The sequence below is a fragment of the Staurois parvus genome, unplaced genomic scaffold (assembly GCF_062004578.1).
Source record: "Staurois parvus isolate SC_StPar_1 unplaced genomic scaffold, SC_StPar_1.0 ptg000147l, whole genome shotgun sequence".
In the NCBI taxonomy this organism is placed as follows: Eukaryota; Metazoa; Chordata; class Amphibia; order Anura; family Ranidae; genus Staurois; species Staurois parvus.
In genome coordinates, this window is record NW_028317943.1 from 21,494,775 (window position 1) to 21,515,344 (window position 20,570).

General features: G+C 40.3%; 1 protein-coding gene across 1 annotated transcript in view; it reads left to right on the forward strand.

Moving 5' to 3' along the window:
- Nucleotides 1–20,570, forward strand: part of PTPRR (protein tyrosine phosphatase receptor type R) — a 227,503-nt gene that overhangs the window by 205,065 nt on the left and 1,868 nt on the right. Inside the window, exons 12-13 of the mRNA XM_089674106.1 lie at nt 285–442; nt 12,748–12,861. Of these exons, the coding sequence (XP_089530232.1) occupies nt 285–442; nt 12,748–12,861 (272 nt within the window). The remainder of the gene's footprint in view (nt 1–284; nt 443–12,747; nt 12,862–20,570) is intronic.

Here is a 20,570-nt window from a genome sequence, read left to right on the forward strand (position 1 = left end):
GTTCAACCTATTGTTTCAGGGGACACATATCTTCATGGGAAATTCATTTTACCTCTACACCTCTTTCCTCTCTGAATGGGTGACACCACGTGTTACCACACCGGGTGACACCAACCCTAGGGACGCCTCTGCTCTATGCTAGCCCTTTAAGAGACTAGACTCCAGAATTCCCAATGGGATGGTGTGTAAAGCTGCCTCCACTCTAATGTATGCTGTGTAGATAGTAGATCGACAAAAATCTATTTCTTGGTGGAATTATGTACTAAATTCATTTTTTTTTCCAGCAAGGAAGTCAGTCACACATTGTTAAACATTACTGGTATACCTCCTGGCCTGATCACAAGACTCCAGACAGCGCTCAGCCTCTTCTTCAGCTTATGCTGGATGTGGATGAAGACAGAAAAACATTTACTGGCAGAGGTCCTGTGGTAGTGCACTGCAGGTAATACTCAGTAATCCCATTTTAGCTCTTGCAAAAGCCTGAACCTCCACTATGATTGGCCTCATGTCTTACTCGAAAGTGTACTATCCTTTTATAACCTATTCTAGTTCAATGAACTGAACTAATGTCACTGCAAACAAGACAGTTGTTATACATTCTATGATGCTTAATGGATGCTAGAGTTGTGCCCAAACCTTTCTTGGGCACCACTAACAGTGGATAGATTGCAGTTCTCTACAAAGAAATAAAAGGGATGTCACTGATGCTCTTAAAACAGGACTCAGCCCTTCCCCCCCCCCCCCCTATATGATTTTTCCTCTGACCTGTAGCATAGCTTTCTTTTCAAAGCACATAGTCACCCACACAGTGAATCCAGCATTTTCCCACTGTAATCCACTGTTCAGGTGACATACACCAGGTCCCTCTTCCATCTTGATGCTCTTCAGCTGGCTACCTTTGGTCCTCCCTCCGACTGCTCCATGTGCCCAATCCTGCAGCCTGGGAGATATGATATAAGTATCTCAGGAGGTTGTAGGACCAGGGATACATCGTTATGGCCTATACCACAATGGCGGCTGGGGAAGGGGGTTCTTGGGGGCAAAGACTCTGATACTATTTACTATTTGTTATTATTTCCCCCTGAATGCTGTCTATTGGTGACTACAGGGCTCCCTGAACCCATCTAGAAACACTGTCTGCCATGCACATAGGCAAGTGGATATGATGTGAATATACACTCACCGGCCACTTTAATCAGCCAATCACATGGCATAAACTCAATGCATTTAGGCATCTAGACGTGGTGAAGACGACTTGCTGAAGTTCAAACCGAGCATCAGAAGGGGAAAGAAAGGGGATTTAAGTGGTTTTGAACGTGGCATGGTTGTTGGTGTCAGATGGGCTGTTCTGAGTATTTCAAAAACTTCTGACCTCCTGGGATTTTCTTTCACAACCATGTCTAGGGTTTTCTGAGAATGGTCAGAAAAAGAGAAAATATCCAGTGAGCGGCAATTGTGTGGATGAAAATACCTTGTTGATGTTAGAGATCAAAGGAGAATGGGCAGACTGGTTGGGGAAGAATTTCACGTAAACAACATGAAAGCATGGATCCATCCTGCCTTGTTTTAACAGTTTAGGCTGGTGGTGGTGGTGTAATGGTGTGGGAATATTTTCTTGAGTATACACACTTCTTTTGTATTGCTTCTAACAATAAACGTGAAGTAGAACTAAATACAAATTTTTTTTTTTAATTTTAGAACACCTGTCAGTTTTTTTATTGCTGTCTGTGTCCCTGTTAGAAAGATTCCCTATTTGTCCTGTTGACCATTATCAAAATTAAAAGAAAGCCCTAAATTTAGGATTGTCCACAGAACAGGAACAGAGGGGAAATCTTCCAATGGGGACACAAGCTCTGGTGACCCTGGTGATAACATTGGAGGGATTTCCTCTCACTTGGTTTGGCTATGGGACAGGAAGTATAGGAAAATCTCTCCAATGGGACACAGATGGCAAAGATAAAACTAACAGGGTTATAGCCCTCCCTTACGCTATCCAACATGAAAAAAAAAAGTTTCGACTTTAGGCTTTTTAGGCAAGGACACGGGGTCCCATGATCCCCTATTACCCGGGGGCCCCATGAGTTGTCATTCCGCCCCTGATCCTGAGATATCTCATACCTGCAATACCTCCAAAACAAAGTGAAGCTGAATGAAAGCCTCTCAAAAGCTGCAGGTTCTGCAAGTGTGCTTTGTCATAGACTTCTATGAAGGGTTTGAAGATGCTTTGAAGCATCATGAAAGCGTCATGGGGTGTCATTTTTGAGGCAAAGCAAAGCAAACACAGGACTGTAAGCTTACTATTTTATTTAGTGACAGGTGCTTTGATTGGCATTAAGAGTGCTTTGAAAAAGTGTATCCAATGACACATTTTGAAGTAAGTGTAAATGAGCCCTTATGCGCTTTTTATGATTTTAGCTCAGCAGTGCAACTGGTAAACTGAGTTTTGTACATCAGCTGACTGTACGAGAAGGTCTATTGATGAAAAAAATACATCCAAGGAGACATAAAAAACTGTTTCTGATCACTATACCATGTCAATAGTAACAGAGTCATTCTGTCAGTAGTAATCCTATACTGTGATGCAATATCAATGGTTCACCCATTGATCTTTTGTGATCTTTTGTTAGGCATTTTAGTTCACTCAAGCTGCTTAGTGAATGTAAAGAGCTCTTCATGCTGCTTTCTCCTATGCCAGTCTGCATTTTAATAGAACACATTAGACACATGGTTAAATAGGATTTGGACACTGGGGATTCCTGCTCTGATGTCTGCCACAAGTTCACACAGCATGACATTGCAGTTGGAACAAAACACTATAACAGCAAGCAGGCAGCTCACTTTGCATTAAAGCAATTCTGCCATGTGTAATGCTTTAGCACTGTGTTCTACAGCTGGATGAATATAAAAATCAGTTCCACTTTATAAATTCTTCTGTATTTGCTGCTCCTTAAGGTGGTATTACATCCAAATCCAAAAAAGTGCAGCTTATCAATCCATACATATGGTGGCTGCATTAGTTTCCTTTTTTTAGGCTTATTTCCCCCTTTGTTTTCACCTGGTGATCTGGCTAGTAGCACACTTCCTGTGTTATGGTGTCTGAAAATAAAAGAAAGAAATCCTAAAAAAAAACTAATACAGGCTTCACGTTTAAGAATTTGTAAGCTGAAATATAATAAATGTTTGCTTTTCGGTTTAATTCCTCTTTAATGTTTTCCACTATAGTTGCCACTAGCCTGTATTGTATTGGTATGGTCAGTTAAAATGGGCAAACATTAGCAACCTTACTTATCACTTGTGACTGATTTATTTATCTGATTAAAGTATAAGTGCATCATTAATCAAATTGCACTTATCTTTTTGCCTCCACCTTGCCCCAAAGCTAAAGTACCCCACTTTCCATTGTCACAGAAAGACACATACTTTGATCCCACCACATTTTTCGCATCCTGCCAGTAGAATTAGCTTTACATTGGCCATGCCTGTGTAGTCAATCCTTGCAGTCTTTAACCTCCATAGAGGTATGATTATTTCAGATTTTTGGTCCTGAAAGCGGTACATTTTTTTGCATGGAAATATATCATTTTTTTATTGTAGGCCTGTAATTTAGGAATAACTCACTGAAATCTGTCCGAACAAGAGTCTAGTAAACATTCCAGATATGATAAAACTTGAAACATGAAATCATAAATTATAATTTAATAAATAATCATAAAAAATAACAATAAAATAATAATACATTTAATTCAATAATATAATCAAACCAAAAACACTGAAATTTGAAATATAGCACCAAGTTCGCACATCTCTGAGCAAAGTCGCAAAATTGTTTTCAGTGTCTGATGACGAATTTCCCCACGAATCATTATCACTCAATTCTGCAAGTGGTTCTAATTTACTATCGCTGTTCTCTAGCTGATCTAAAACCGATTTTGACATAAAGGGACACTTTTTGGATGCCATGGACATTTCTAAGTTTCCAGGCAGAAAGAACAGTCAAAATGTAGGTAGGGCACAGGACAAAGCAGTAGGGACAAAATGTATGTGAAATGCATTGAAACAGCAGTGTTTTACTATGTAATAATCATTTAAAAAAAAAAGTCATATTTTAAAATTTTCAAATTTGCCACCGGTTCCGGCGCCCGTACGTCCCGATGTCACAGGGACCGGAACACGGAAGCCGGATGCCGGCATCGGCCGGAGGAGATGGCCAGGGACGCTGCAGGGGACGCATCGCGGGAGCGAAGGACAAGGTAAGCGCTATAAGGAATCCCTATGCAGCACTGCATGGTAAGCCCGAGTGTAGCTCGGGGTTACCACTTTTGGTACTGAAACTCTACCCCAAGCTACACTCGGAAATACCGCCAGGGAGGTTAAGGACCCTTTCACGGTGGAACGCGGTGCGGGAAGCCTGCGTTCCCTTGTGGTTTCTCACACTGTATTTCAATCACACTGCCTTTCCGATCTGCAGCAGGTGTCAATACAAAGTCACCCTAAACGCAGGTCGCAAAAGCACTGCGTTTGCCTGCACCGGATCGCATTCCTACAAAAGTACCATGTGATCTGGTTTCAGTGTGTTTCAAAAAGTAATGCATGCACTACTTTTGGTGCGGTGCAGTGCAGTTTCTGCCTGTTCAAAATGAATGGGCTGAAATTGCACTGTACAGAACTGAATGTGAATCACACAGGAACTGCACAGCGTTCCTTTGCAATTCACGTGCAGTTTCTTGTGTGAAAGGGCCCTAAGACACTCGTGATACGTTCCCATAGAAGTCCATGTGGATTGGCTGTGCAGGTGCAACCAGCATAAAAGAAATTTGATGGCAGGATGTAAATATTGTGGTGGGCTTGAGGTAGAGGACATGTAGGACATGGGAGAGTGGGGTACTTCAGACCTTGGGAGAAAAGTTTGGTAGACTTTGTCAGAAAATGCACATATCCTTTATGTTGCTCTGTTCTTGGCAGAAAGCATTTGGGTAGTGAGAAGTGTCTCAAAGTCTTCGCTGAAATACTGGTTGAACCATGTTAAGGCCTCTACTTTGACTTTAAAACTCCAGGCCAAACTTTGATCTTAGTTTTAGATTGAACCGGGAAGGGTTACATCCGCTGTCAGGTTTTTAGTGTTGTTCATAACAATGTGAAGGAGATTTCTCCTTATTTCCTTCATGAGCAGGGCCCTCCTATTCCTTCTCTATTGTAATTGTACTGTCCCTCTTTATATTGCAAAGCGTGGCACAAATCCTGTATAATAATAATTTCCTGCATTGGTGTTATGTGATGTGACAGGAAATGAGTTAAAAAGGGCCACAGGCAATACTAAAAGAGTGTCAGAGGATAGAACTCTTCCCATTCTATTTGAAAAACTGGTATAGATCAACCAAGAGAAGAAGGCCAGAAATTTGGACTTTAGAGGCAGTGCAACAATGTTCATTAAAATCGTTTCTTTATTAGATGTACACAATTACGCAACAGTACATAAAAAACATCTGCTAAGACTGTAGGACCCCCATTGAGGTGGTACAGTCTATGCAGTTACAAATCTCATAGATACATAAAATCTTAATCCATGCAAATATACCATATCCTGGTAAGGGTATCAGAGAACATGAATCAGATGTCAATAACCATAGTGACTCAACATGTTTCGTGAGAATATCGCTTCTTCAGGAATTACTACATAAGAAAAAAAGTGAGTATAGATATAACATAACATGACATGTTGTATTGTCCATCATTAAACATATTTTGAATATACCAAAGGGTCCCCCGACCACACGATGCCCATGGGTAACAACAATATATACAACAAGAATACAAATACACAATGTTCAACAATACATACAGCAAAACCAATTAGTGATTTTTTTTATGTGCTGTTGCGTAATTGTGTACATCTAATAAAGAAACGATTTTAATGAACATTGTTGCAGTGCCTCTAAGGTCCAAATTTCTGGTCTCCTTGTCTTGGTCAATCTATACTAGCTTTATTAGGACGTGGCACATGGGAGCTTATTTCATATCCCCACAGCCACTACTCTGTGTTGGGTACTGTTTACTTTTCTGTTTAAAAAAAACTAACAAAAAATAATTTCCTCCTTATTCACTTTAACACCACTTACACACAAGGCCAGAAAACTGCGGTGCATGCCTCATGGCATTTTACTGCACCCAGAAAGAACAGGTGCAGCATCCAGCTCTGCTGCCTACAATCTATCAAAGTCCATAGCAGACTGTGGCTGGATGGGGCTGAAAGCATGGGGCCTTAAAGACAGGTATCACTTGGTACAGTGTGCAGCCCTTTCCAGCTGCACTCTGCCTTGGACCTTGATAGTCTATAGGCAGCAAAGCTGGACGCTGCACCTGTCACTCCTGGGTGCACTAAAATGCCGGGAAGGACAGTGGAGCCAAATGGCCTCATGTGCAAGTGGCCTTCTAAGGGGAAAATCACTTGTTCCTTGAATAGGCACAGCTAGGCCACACTGTGTGTGTCTATGGACACAAAGAGCCCAGCTAGGAAGCGAGCCCGCACATCAGCCACATAGCAAGTGCTTGCTATGGGAGCAGACACTGAAGGGGAGGAGCAAAGAGCACCACAAGAGGAGGTTCTGGGCCTCTATGTGCAATACTTTGCACAAAGAAGGTCAGTATAACATGTTTATTATTTTAAAAAAATTTAAATAAAAATTAAGCTTTACAATCACTTTAAGCAATGACTGTACGTTAAGTATTTTGTTATACCTCACTTTAACCCAAAAGTTAAACATTTTTAAACATTTGATTAGAGATTTAATTTTATATAGGAACATTACAAAAATGTATAAAAAATAAAAATAAAGCAATGCACATTCTAGATATAGTTGAGTACAACATACATAGAAGGATACCTGGAAATAGAAATGTTGGCAGTGTGCTGGCAGGGAACATGACCACTGTTGGTTCCCCACGTATAAAAATAACATTCCTAAAGAAGTACATGTGTATGACCTCTAATTACTTTCAAAAGTCATTTGTCTGTTTCATAGTGTACACATACAAATACCTCTGTATCCTGACTACACACGTAAGATGTTTTCCTCTACAAGGCCTGCTTCCTGTTCAGGAGACTGATTGGAATGTACTAAGGAAACATGGGATGTCTAGAAAAAATGTCTTTATAGGAAAATAAGAGCAGCATGTGCATCCTTGTATAACTGAAAGCAAACCAGTCAGACATTTTTAATGTTTTTCAGAAAAAAAAAAAACTTTCCTTGGACAGGCATTGCAATGTGTCTGCTGTTATTTTTGTTAGAAGCTCTTTTCTATGTGCCTCTCTATTCCCAATTTCACTTTATTACTAGGGACATGTTTTCCTTAGGTTTGGATCTAAGCCCAACATATTCAATTAATACCCACCACCTGTCAACCTATGTTCAATGGAAGCACCTTTTCGGACCATAAAGGTCAGAAAGATGATGGGTGAGTGTGGATTAATTTGAAGGGTGATGTTCTTGAAAGGAAGCCACATTGGAAAGAGGCTTTTAGTAATAAGGCCATTCAGGCCCACAGAGATTGATTGGTCTTTTCAAAATGCATCTTAGAGATTGTGATCATTTCAGGCTTAAACTCAAGGTTCAACTTTTTCATATATTGTAAAAGAAAAAAAAATGATAAGCCACAAGTAAATTTATCTTATTTAATGTATGACGGAGACTAGTACCTTCATAAATGGAAGTTGACAAGAAAGTAATAAATTAAAGGATTCTTATGGTCGACTACCAAAATGCTTCTCTAAAAAAGTTTACAAAGCTGTGAAAAAAAAATACATAGGTTTATTACATATATATAACATATAAAGCTTTGTAATTATTTTTTTTTACAGAAGTATTTAAAGCCTATCTCCGGGAAAAAAAATGTTTTCCAATGCATAGGGGATGCACCCGCACTGCACGGGTCAACTGCTTGTTTTTGTCTAGGGGAGAGAAGAAGGGAAATATACTTACCTAATCCTTTGATACTCCGAGCAAAAGACTGGTCTCTGTGGCTGCTGCAAACACCCCCCCCCCCCCCAGCCCAGTGGACTTGTCCTGTCATCAAGCCCAGAGCAGGCCCCATAGACCAAGCCATAGGGGAGCGCCGTTTTCCAGTGGAACCAAGAATTGGGGGGTGAGTATAAGCTGTGCAGGCACACCCTGACTGCATGGGAAAAGTTTTTTTTTTTCCTGAAGCTGGGCTTTAAAGGGTTGACCATGAGGAGTCTTTACCGTTTTACTTTTATGTCTTTTTCATATTTTCTCCTAACAACATTTTTTATTATCTCAATGATATTTATGTTCTGTTAGCTGATTAAATGATTATGAACAATGCAGCCCACAGCAGCCTCAGTACCAAAATAAAAAAAATATATACAGAACCAAGTAATGGTATGTGCTCCCACCCCTACTGAACTATGGAATAAGTCTTTAGGGAATGCCATGAATACATTGATGGTCAGTCGCACAGCCTAATGAGTGTATCATGGCTTAACCTGATTGGAAATATTACACAGGATTCAGTATTTATCCAAAGGACCCCTTTACCAAGTTTTTTCTATGGCAGTGGATGGAAGCTATTCTGTCCTGTAAAACAAATTGCAAGGTTGGTTTAGTCAGATGGCATACTGCAAACACTTCCAGTACTGTCTAATTTCAGCCAGGAGGCGATCAAGCAAGGCTTACCAACCTGCTTGATCACCTCTTCCCCTGTTAGTGGTGGCTGCTAGTGCCCCATAGCCATCCCATTGTCTCTGAATCTGGCCATTTGTGATCTAATGTCTATGGGCACTATATCAGTAATCATAAAGTAGATAGTACAGTGAAAGATGGTTTGAGAAGAGTGGCTAAAGGTTGGGGCACCTGTGCTCTCTGTATTAATTCATTCTCAGTAAGAACATGATTTACCACATAATTGTAGATGTGACATTCATATTTTACTTGTTTACTGTTCCATGTTCCTGTATAAATAGCTATATACAGTTGTGTTCAAAATAATAGCAGTGTGTTGAAAAAAGTGAATAAAGCTCAAAATCCTTCTAATAGCTTTTATTTCCATACACACAAATGCATTGGGAACACTACACATTCTATTCCAAATCAAAACATGAAGAAAAATTTATCACATTTGTGTTGTTCCTCTAAAAAAATTGAAGAAGAGTGAATATTAGACTGTTCAAAAAAATAGCAGTGTTTGTATTCTTCTTTACAAACTTAAATATTCACTATATAAACTGAAAAATGTTTGAAGATTTTGCTTTCCTTTGAATCACTTAATTAATATTTAGTTGTATAAGCACTGTTTCTGAGAACTGCTGTACATCTGTGTTGCATGGAGTCAACCAACTTCTGGCACCTGTGAACAGGTATTCCAGCCCAGGATGATTGGACTACATTCCACAGTTCTTCTCTATTTCTTGGTTTTGCCTCAGAAACTGCATTTTTGATGTCACCCCACAAGTTTTCTATTGGATTAAGATCCGGGGATTGGGCTGGCCACTCCATAATGTCAATCTTGTTGGTCTGGAACTAAGATGTTGCACGTTTACTGGTGTGTTTGGGGTCGTTGTCTTGTTGGAACACCCATTTCAAGGGCATTTCCTCTTCAGCATAAGGCAGCATGACCTCTTTAAGTATTCTGATGTATTCAAACTGATCCATGATCCCTGGTATGCGATAAATAGGCCCAACACTGTAGTATGAGAAACATCCCCATATCATGATGCTTGTGCAACCATGCCTCACTGTCTTCACAGTGTACTGTGGCTTGAATTCAGTGTTTGGGGGTCATCTGACAAACTGTTTCCGGCCACTAGACCCAAAAAGAACAATCTTACTTTCATCAGTCCACAAAATGTTGCGCCATTTCTCTTTAGGCCAGTCAATGTGCTGTTTGGCAAATTGTAAACCTCTTCAGCACGTCTTTTTTTCAACAGTGGGACTTTGCGGGGGCTTCTTGCAGATAGCTTGGCTTCACATAGGCGTCTTCTAATTGTAACAGTACTCACAGGTAACTTTAGACCTTCTTTGATCTTCCTGGAGCTGATTGTTGGCTGAATCCTTGCCATTTTGGCTATTCTTCTATCCATTCGAATGGTAGTTTTTTGCTTTCTTCCATGTCTTTCAGGTTTTGGTTGCCATTTTAAAGCATTTGAGATCATTTTAGCTGAGCAGCCTATCATTTTCTGCACCTCTTTATATGTTTTCCCCTCTCCAATCAACTTTTTAATCAAGGTACGCTGTTCTTCTGAACAATGTCTGGAACAATCCATTTTCCTCAGAATTTCAGAGAGAAATGCACTGTAACCAGCATGTACAACATTTGCTGCCTTCCTTCCTTAAATAAGGGCAATAATTGCCACCTGTTTTTCAAAGAATGAATGACCTCACTAATAGAACTCCACACTGCTATTATTTTGAATATGCCCCTTTCAATTAGTGATTCAATTACACAGAATCAGCAGCATGCATGTCATGACTGTTGGGTCTGTTGGATTTCTATTACTCTACTACACCTGCTAGTAAATTATTTGCCATGTAGAAATATCATTTCTACCAAAAACAGTGATTGATCAGGTTTGTGATGTCTGACTGCTATTATTTTGAACACAACTTTATATATTATATTGTTAAAAGAATTGAGATGCCTGCCTTTACATGCACATGAACTTTAATGGCATCCCAGTCTTAGTCTGTAGGGTTCACTATCAAGTTGGCCCACTCTTTGGAGCTGTAACAGCTTCAACTCTTCTGGGAAGCCTGTCCACAAGGTTTAGGAGTATGTCTATGGGAATGTTTGAACATTCTTCCAGAAACGGATTTGTCAGGTCTGGTTGAGGTCAGGACTCTGTGCAGGCCAGTAAAGTTCCTCCATCCCAAACTCGCTCATCCATGTCTTTATGGATCTTGCTTTGTGCACTGGTGTGCAGTCATGTTGGAAAAGGAAGGGGCCATCTCCAAACTGTTCCCACAAAGTTGGGAGCATGAAATTGTCCAAAATGTCTTGGTCTGCTGACACCTTAAGAGTTCCCTTCACTGAAACTAGGGGCCCAAGCCCAACCCATGAAAAACAATCCCACACCATAATCTCCCCTCCACCATAATGCAGTCAGGCAAGTACCGTTCTCCTGGCAACCGCCAAACCCAGACACTTCAATTGGATTGCCAGACAGAGAAGCATGATTCGTCACTCCAGAGAATATGTCTCCACTGCTCTAGACTCCAGTGGTGACATGCTTTACACTACTGCATCCGACGGGTGTAACATGTTAAAGAAGGGGAAGGTATCCTTTGACCCCTTCATGCCTAAGGGTAAAACAAATCTTAAAGACTTAGTAGAATTTTACAATTTTGACATGTGTTAGTAAAACCGTACATGTCATCACAACTACTTTGAACATCCAGGTGAATTATACATTGGTTTGTGTTTCAGGACAAATTGGGCTTTCATTTGGTGGTAATGGTAATGGATATCTCCTGATTTTTTTTTAGTATCAAAGAAAAACTGGCCAAATTTTTTTATATTTAGGTGTGTGTTCCTTGTTACTACCATAACCTACCACCAAAGAACAACCCAAAATACATTTTCCATCTCCTTACGATCGCAGCGATACCATATATGTGTATGTAATTTGTTGTTTGTACCTGTACTACAGCTCGGAAACAATAGTGCACATTTTGTTTTTTTTACCTAAAACACACTGACACTAACTGGCACTGATATCAATAAAAAATAAATATATATATATATATATATATATATATATATATATTGACCTCTGACCCTGACCTTGACCCAAACACTAACACTGGCACTGAACTAGGTCAAACCTTGATCTAGGTATTATTTTCTTTATTTTTTCTGTAGTGCGTTTCCGCAAAATGCTGCGGAAAACGATTAGGTGTGAACCTAGGGTAAGGTGATTTCCTCTGATATGTCTTAATCTGTTTACAGCTTCAGTTTATTCTTTTCAAGCTTTTTAAGCGTTTTTAACAATCTCTCTTGAATATTTATTCATTTATCTTTTTTGTACAAACAGTTGTTTTTTTTTCTCTATGCAAGGAGAGAAAGAGATACAATGTATCTCTCTCCTCCATTCAGACAGAAAAAACCCAAGGGGGTGGGCTTCACGGTGACTGATCACTGTGATAGCCAATCAGAGGCTATCACAGCGACCATGTGACCTGGAATCGGGAGTCCTGGGTCCCGATTTTTAGAACGGGACCCGAGGCTCTCAGTGACACCTCGGTCTTTGTGCTGGGAGTGCAATGTGTGGCGCTTTCCCAGCACAAAGACAGGTTGAAGAGACTTTGGGGTTGATTTACTAAAACTGGAGAGTGCAAAATCTGGTGCAGCTCTGTATAGAAACCAAACAGCTTCCAGGTTTGTTTGGCAAAGCTTAATTGAACAAGCTAGAAACTGATTGGCTGCCATGCACAGCTGCACCATATTTTGCATGCTCCAGTTTTAGTAAATCTACCCCTTTGTGTAAGTTCTGTATTGGATGGTGTTAGAGCGTACATGGGGTTGATAATGTCATTCCCCTCATCAGGTGAGAGCGTTCGGGTAGGACGATTGGCTGTTCAGCCAGTTGTAGGCAAGAGGTAACATGCTCCACCAGTGATAGATGTTATAGTTTCCAATTAAGTCCAGACTTTCCTCCAAAGATATTAGTTTTGAATACTTTTATTTTGATTATTTATGCATGCAAAGCAGAATGAACTGACTGTTGTATTATTACAGTGCTGGAATTGGAAGAACTGGCTGCTTCATTGCTACTTCTATTGGATGTCGTCAGCTGAAGGAAGAAGGTGTTGTGGATGTATTAAGCATTGTCTGCCAACTTCGGATGGACAGGTACATATTTTTATACTGAGGCAGACTTTTTGGGAGGCCCTGCCTTCTCTAACATAGAACTTAAAGTGTTACTAAACCCACCACTGTAAAATCAGTCTGTATATGCAGTAAAGCATGCTTGTTATACTCACTGTGGAACCTAAGGGGTTAATCATCTCCATTGTGTAAAAAAGGCTGTTTGATCCTGTCTTCTCTGATCCTTCCATTCTTCCACAGTCCCCAAACCATCTGCTAGGAGCCCTAGAAGGCACTCTGCACATGCTCATTTTGCCGTGTATTGCTAGGGGGGGTTTTTTGAGAGCATGTAATAAGCACAGGGCCAATCAGCACTGTCCAGACAAAGGGTAAGGGGTCATGCAGCCTCTTAGGAAAATCAGCTGAGAATGAAAACTCCTCCTACAAGCTTTAACCAGTGCTTGGCCAGACACTGATAGAAGTCACTGCTGAATACTACTGATGAGAAAAGGTATTTAGCAGTTTATTTTTACTAAAATAAATGCATTTCCATGTTGTGTGTACTGTGGGAGACCAGATATAGTGAATGTAGGGTCCTGGGTTTAATAACACTTTAACCTTACATACTGTAAATTCTTGTTATAGCAGCTACTATACATAATAACAGTCACCGTCACCAATGCCTCTTTATATAGAATTGTATTGTAACTGTACTATCTCTGTCCAATTTGTAAATTGTTGTGCAAACTGTTGGCACTATATACTTTCCATATTAGAATAATAATAATAATATCAATAATAATATGTAAATGGCTAAACCAATGGGGGAAAATGGTGGAGACCAAATAAAAGATGAAGCAAGTTGGCTTTTTAACACAACACACTAATATGCAGTCATGATTGTGCCTGCAGTTGGTGTTGGTGTTTTCCAATATTTCTGTGTGTTTTAGTGGATGAAAACCTCAGACATGAAAAACGAACAAAGCATATCCCTCTATAGTGTGTGCTTGTCTCCAGATCCAGAGCACTATGTGTCATTTCTCTCTGCTGCCTCATTCCTCTGCTATCTTCATGAATCACCTCTGTCAAGTTTTCCTGACACCAAGAGAAAATTGGTGACAAGAGGGATCTCTAGTAGATTGACAGCCTCAGCTCTGTTCTTGTGAGCTGTGTGGATGGGAGTGTGTCCCTTCCCTCCACTCAGCTCTCAGAGCTCTCTCCTCACTAATATAACAGCTCCCCCCTCCCGCTTTTAAGAGCTGAGAGATCCTGTGTAAACTCTGCACTTTGAATGGATGCAGGGGAAACATGGCTATACTTAAACAGGTACAATTTATGTAGGATTATTTGTTTAATCTCTGTGTATCACCAGAGGTCAGTCGCTTCACTGGCAATATGTGAGAGTTTACAACCACTTTAAATATTTCTCTGGTTACTTTTATGTCCAATTTAGCATTTGCTAGTATACTGTACTAATGTAATGAGTTTATTCAGAGAGGAAAAGATCCCCTTGGGGTACTTGTACTGGCTGAGCAACTATGCTCTATAGTGATTATTTCCAGCAGGGCTTAGATCTGTAAAACTCAGGTTATCCTTACAAAACAATAACCCTGTAAAGTATTGATGCATTTATAAAAGATTCATGTCACCCTTTTATTATTTCCTTTGTAAGCAGATTTCAGATGGGTGACTTTGGTAGATGCAGCTGTACATATATATATATATATATTATATAAGATATCATTCCTTTTTTCTCTACTTATGTTCAAATCGTTCACACCCTATGTGACCATGAGTTCACACATACACTGGGCAGCCTTTCCTGTCATTTCTCAAGCATGCTACTGTATATCCTGTCCAACTGCTGGTCAAAGTACACCCTTCTGCTTCACAAGCCAGTTCTCAGCACTTCTCCCAGCACTATCTGCACAGGAAGATTTATTTTTGTATAGGGATTGCTTCCCATAAGTCCAGTATAGCTGTAGAAATATATGATATGATCTCTTTACGCTTTAACAATGCTGCTGGTCAATTCAGGAGGAATAATTTTATCATAATTAAGTGTACGTGGGCACAGCAGCTCATTTCAATGAATTGGCTGCCGTGCCCATGCACTAGTGTGAACCTAGCCAAAAGGTGGTAAAACACCTGCCTGCTCAGTTTTGCTGTATAACATTATGGCCAATTGTCCCTCATTAAAAACTGACCTGCTGTTGGCCAATTTTACAGTGCTATATCATCTGTAGCACTTTAATTCTTGATGAGAGCGTGAAAGAAAGTGATCACCAATAAGACAGTTTTTCATCAGCAAAAACAAGGCCAGGCATGGAGAACTGCTGGCCAATTTCTGTCTGCCAATCATTGCAGGCAATTATTTTTTTATTAAAAAAAGCACTTTGCAGCTAATGCTAGCTGAAAAAAAACCTTTGCTTTAACCGCAAATTAATCAGTTTGGGGTGCTGTTGGTGTTTGTTAACCAAACTAATTGTATCAAAAAGACTCACAGCCAAATATGCTGTTTCTGAGAATTTCTGTTCCATGACACCATGTACAGCTTTAAGCCCTCATGCACACTTGACTTTTTACAGCTGCTGTTTTTGGCGTTTGACATTTTTTCAGTAAACCCCCCAGCATGTTATCCTATGTGTCCATGCATACATAAGCTGTAATCAACGTATTTTGGCTGGGATGTTTTTTGGCGGGAAAAAAGCCCCAGATCTAGTGGGTTTGCAGAGGAGTTTTTTTAGCTGTAAAAACACTCTAACGCTGAAAACGCGGTAAAACACAAAGCAGCATTTTTGGACCTTCTTTTGACCCCAAAAAAATGGGGGGGTTAAAAAGCTCTAAAAAATGAAAACGTGGGAAAATGCTGCTAAGCGCAGCAAAACGCCACTAAGCGCTAATGCAAAAATGCTAAAAAAGCTGAAAAACTCAAATTTTTAATGTGACTTTACACAGCTAATGTTACCTGCGTTATCAAAACTTCAGGTGTACATGAGGGCTTAGGTATCCACAAGCATATTATCCAAAGGATATGTGAATTTTCAGTCTTGCTCATGAAGCCACACAAATAAGCTCTCTCCCTGTAGTACGTTTTTTTTTTTTTTTTTTGCATTGGTACATGTCTCCCATGGCAGTGCCCAGCTTCCTGTTACTTTTTGCATTTTAGCTAAAAAAATGGCCAAACATTAACAAGACTCACAACCCCATATATATCAGTGGGATTGGCCTCTAAGTTCAGGTTTGTAGAACATTGATAAATTGATGAATTGAACCTGGGCAAATTATCCCATCACTATTCTCCATCATTGCTTGGACCTATTGCATATAGCATGTGAATGTGTCACCTGATACATGAGCTCTTTTACCTACAAAGATATTTATAATTTTTTTGTTCATCTAATCCTGAGATATACAGAGGGTTGCTGGACACAACATCCAGGTTGGTGCCCAGCCTTTGCTCTAATGCATTGAAACAATACAGTTAGGTCACCTCCAAGACCCCAACCTTTAAAGAGGCAGTGAAGGAGCAGCAGTAAAGTGATGAGTCATCCCTCTGTTCACATTGATGTCTCCTTCTGTCAGCAAGTTCTTTGTTAGCTCATGTCGCTGTTGCAGATTTTCCCTCATCCCCTGGAAGTTTCTCTAACCAAGCCCCAAATGCCAGTAAAAACCTGACAGGAGTTGTATCCTTCCCAACTATATATACAAGTGAGAAAAAATGTTTCTGGCTTAACATACACTTTAACCCTTTGACTGTCAATGACGTGTTCCACATACCATGGAAATCGAATCACTAAAAAAAGCTCACAGCATGGTATGTGCAACCCCTATTCCTTGGTTCCTGGGCTCACCCCCAGTCCCCGGGACCACAACAAACAGGTTCAGAAGGGAGAGTAGGAGTAGGAGCGGATGGAGGAACAAGTATTCCCCAATCTGCTCTACAGTGAATGAAAGTTATCAGAACCCGAGATGTCACAAGTTGTGACATCCACAGTCTCCCTTAGCGTGGACACGGCTATTGCAGCGAGGACTCAGCCATTACCTTACGTACCTGAGCTTTGTTACCTTTTTCACCATGTAAGTGCTTTTACATTGCTCCCCAATAAATGTTTTGACATACTGCACTTAGAGGTGCTTTTTTTTCCCTGTGCTTGATCTTCTTGACTCAGAGAAGGCATAAGGCTTCATGTACACAAGCAGCTCCTAAACTCGAGTTTAGGAGCTTTTGGCATTTTTTGTGCGAAATCTCCTAAACTTAACTCCATAAAAGCCTATGCATCCATGTACACATAGGCTTTTAGCAGAGTTTAGAAGCTACTGCATTTAGGTGAAGTTAGACCTCCCTCTCCTGAATACAGAAGAATCATGTTCAGGATAGGAACATTTTGCCCGCCAACTGCGGGAAAACGCAAAACGTGGCAAAAACGTGATACCGCGTTGTTGAGGCAATTAGCATTTTCCTGCGGTTGGCAGTCAGAGTAGGTTTGTGTACATGAAGCCTTAGACCACTAATAGACCCCTGATGCCTCTCAAAAGACAACCTGTCACTTCATATATGCTATCTCATAGAGCAAGGGTGCACAACCTTTTGAAGAAAGAGGGCCACTTTAGTAATTTGGTAACTGGTTGCGGGCCACAATGAAATGAAATGGTTCAGAATTTTAAATGTTGTATTTTGAATAGCATAATGAACATTTTCCTCCTTCAACTGCTGAATGCTGACAGGAGGAAGAGGAGGAGAAGCTGGCTTTCAGCAGTTGCAGGAGGAAAATGGAGAGGACCAGTTCCTGTATGTGCCTACCCCATTGCCCCTTCTGTGGCAGGGAGACCACACAGGCCCCTTGGAGCATGGGTCAGGGTCGCCATTGCGACTGGTGATGCTACATCAGTGGTTGGGATGGTGTGGTAAAAACACATCTCAACTATAGGGTTTTACCACCCCCGAACTGCAAAAGTAAACAAGCTCTTACTGTCCTGAGCCCCCTATAAGGCTGCTTTCACAATGATGTGCTGCAGTTTTTCCGCACCACCGATGCAGTGCAGTGCATTTGTGGCTTTCCTTTGAGTTAAGCTGCATTTTGCCATATACTTCTGTTATATCTCGTGGGTTTGGTGCACTTTCTGAAAGCTCACCAAAACTGCTCTATTCAGTTTGAGGTGGAGGGCCACATCAGAGGGCTCCGAGGGCCACATTTGGCCCAGGGGCCACAGGTTGAACACCCCTCTTATAGAGGATGAGTGTCCAACCTGTTGACTCTCCTGGGCCACATTGAAAGAAGAGGATTTATCTTAGGCCACACATAAAATACACTCACAATAGGGATAGCTGATGAGCAGAAAAAGTGGGGCAGATCACAAGTTAACAATCACTGATATAGGTATTGAAGCTCAGTAAGAAAACTTAATTTCTTGCAATATTTTTTTATTATAAAAGTAAAAGAGAGCAACATATGACAGTGTGATATTTGACACTGTTTTTGATAAACGAATACACTTGGTTTGATGGATGTAGTAGCAATTCTCAGTGTATTCTCAAGGTGCTCATCAGATATTTTGGTTCTTATTTTGCTCTTTGTGTGCTTCATCTTTGAAAATATAGGTGCTACCTAAATCTTATGACATAAGTAAGGCCTCTTGCACACTGCAGCTTGAAAAAGTGTACAGCGTGCAGCATATTGTTTACAATGTGACTGTCCCATAAACAAGCACTGCATATTCTTGAGTTTAAAAAAAAAATAGAAAAATTTGGTTCCTGATAAGTATTTTACGCAGGCACGTGCAAATGCATGCAAATATGCACATATGAGCATAAATATTAATGGATTTCACTTGGGAATGCTTTGTACACGCAAATGTGCATACATGCAAATACATGTAAATAGGTGCAAAACATACGCCTGAAATTACATCCAGAAATGTTGATGCTGATGTGCAAGAGGCCCAACGCATTATTGTGAATATTGGGATATTTTTCTTTGGGAATATAAAACTTATAACAGTCCAATAAAGAGACATTGTATTTTTTTTCTTCAGCTGTATGTGTTTGCTATTTTTACATAAAATTCCAGAAACAATCAACATTTTTAAGTAAGTTTACGATTTTGTGTTGGGTGGCATTCATAGCCAACTTGGGCTGCATGCCTCTGTCATAGAGGGTTTGTTAGCCCCCTTGTATCTGTGCATATCTAATATTTTGGGAGTTTTAGGTAATCTTCAGGCCTAAAATGTGGAGTTTAACATATAATGAAAAAAAATGATTCAGCAGTGAAAGAGTTGATCTTTGATAATATTCACAATAAGAATAAACAAATATGTCACGTGTGAGCTGGGTGCAAACACACTCAACAGCAAAATCAATAGCTTTGAACAAAATCCTTTCTTGTATTAAGAGAAGTATAGACTCCAGAGAGAGAGATATATTACCCCTGTACAAATCATTAGTAAGACCTCATCTGGAATATGCAGTTCAGTTTTGGGCACCAATTCACAAAAAGAACATTGGGGAACTGGAGAAAGTACAGAGAAGGGCAACCAAACTGATAAGAGGCATGGAGGAGCTCAGCTATGAGGAAAGATTAGAGGAACTGAATTTATTCTCTCTTGAGAAGTGGAGATTAAGGGGGAATATGATCAACATGTATAAATACATCAGTGGTTCATATAGTGAACTCGGTGTAGAGCTATTCACCCTGAGGTCATCACAGAGGACAAGGGGGCACTCTTTACGTCTGGAGGAAAAGAGAATTAGCCTCCAGATACGGAAAGGTTTCTTCACAGTAAGAACTGTGAAAATGTGGAATAGACTCCCTCAAGAGCTGGTTGTGGCCAGTTCTGTAGATTGCTTTAAAAAAGGCCTGGATATTTTTCCTAAATGCACAGAATTTAACTGGTTACTAACATTTATAGGTAAAGTTGATCCAGGGAATATCCGATTGCCTCTCGGGGGATCAGGAAGGAATTTTTTCCCCTGCAGGAGCAAATTGGATCGTGCTTTGCTGGGTTTTTTGCCTTCCTCTGGATTAATTGTGGGTATAGGATTGTATTATTTTTTTTTCCTTTTTATTGGTTGAACTAGATGGACTTTTTTATTTATTACAGGTACTTAAATAGCTCCATCAATTTACACAGTGCTTTACATCTATATATTGTACTATCACATCAGTCCCTGTAATAGAGATGCTGGGTGCAATAACTAAAAGCAAGTCATATACACGCACACAATCAACATGCAGTCATGCAGGTATCTTTTAATCAGCATTTAAACCATTACATATTCTACACATGTGAAAGACCCTCTACCAAATGAACACCTGCCCTGACACATCATAGCATTCACCCGGCACTCCAAGAAATAACAGAATCCAACTGCAATATTCTTGCACTGTCAAAACCTTCACTTTTACTATCATACAGGAGGATATATCTTATAGTCATCACAATCTGCATAATAACACACCGATAAGAGTGTGAGCATTACAGCATGAAACAGACACATCATTTGACAGCATCACAGCATAGAATTAATACATTACAAAAGCTATGTTAAAAGCTGGGAGGAATAAATCCTATCGGAACCAAACTGCCCAGGGGGTCATGGGGAAGCCTTAGGCGCGACCAGCCGATGAGCCCATATACCCTTGGCAAAAATACCAGGGTCAGAGCATCCTCTGGCCACTAAGGAGGGCTTCCACTGGTCTTGCCTGGACAGCCGCCTTATAAACCAATTTTCTGGAAGCTGTCCAATAGTGGGC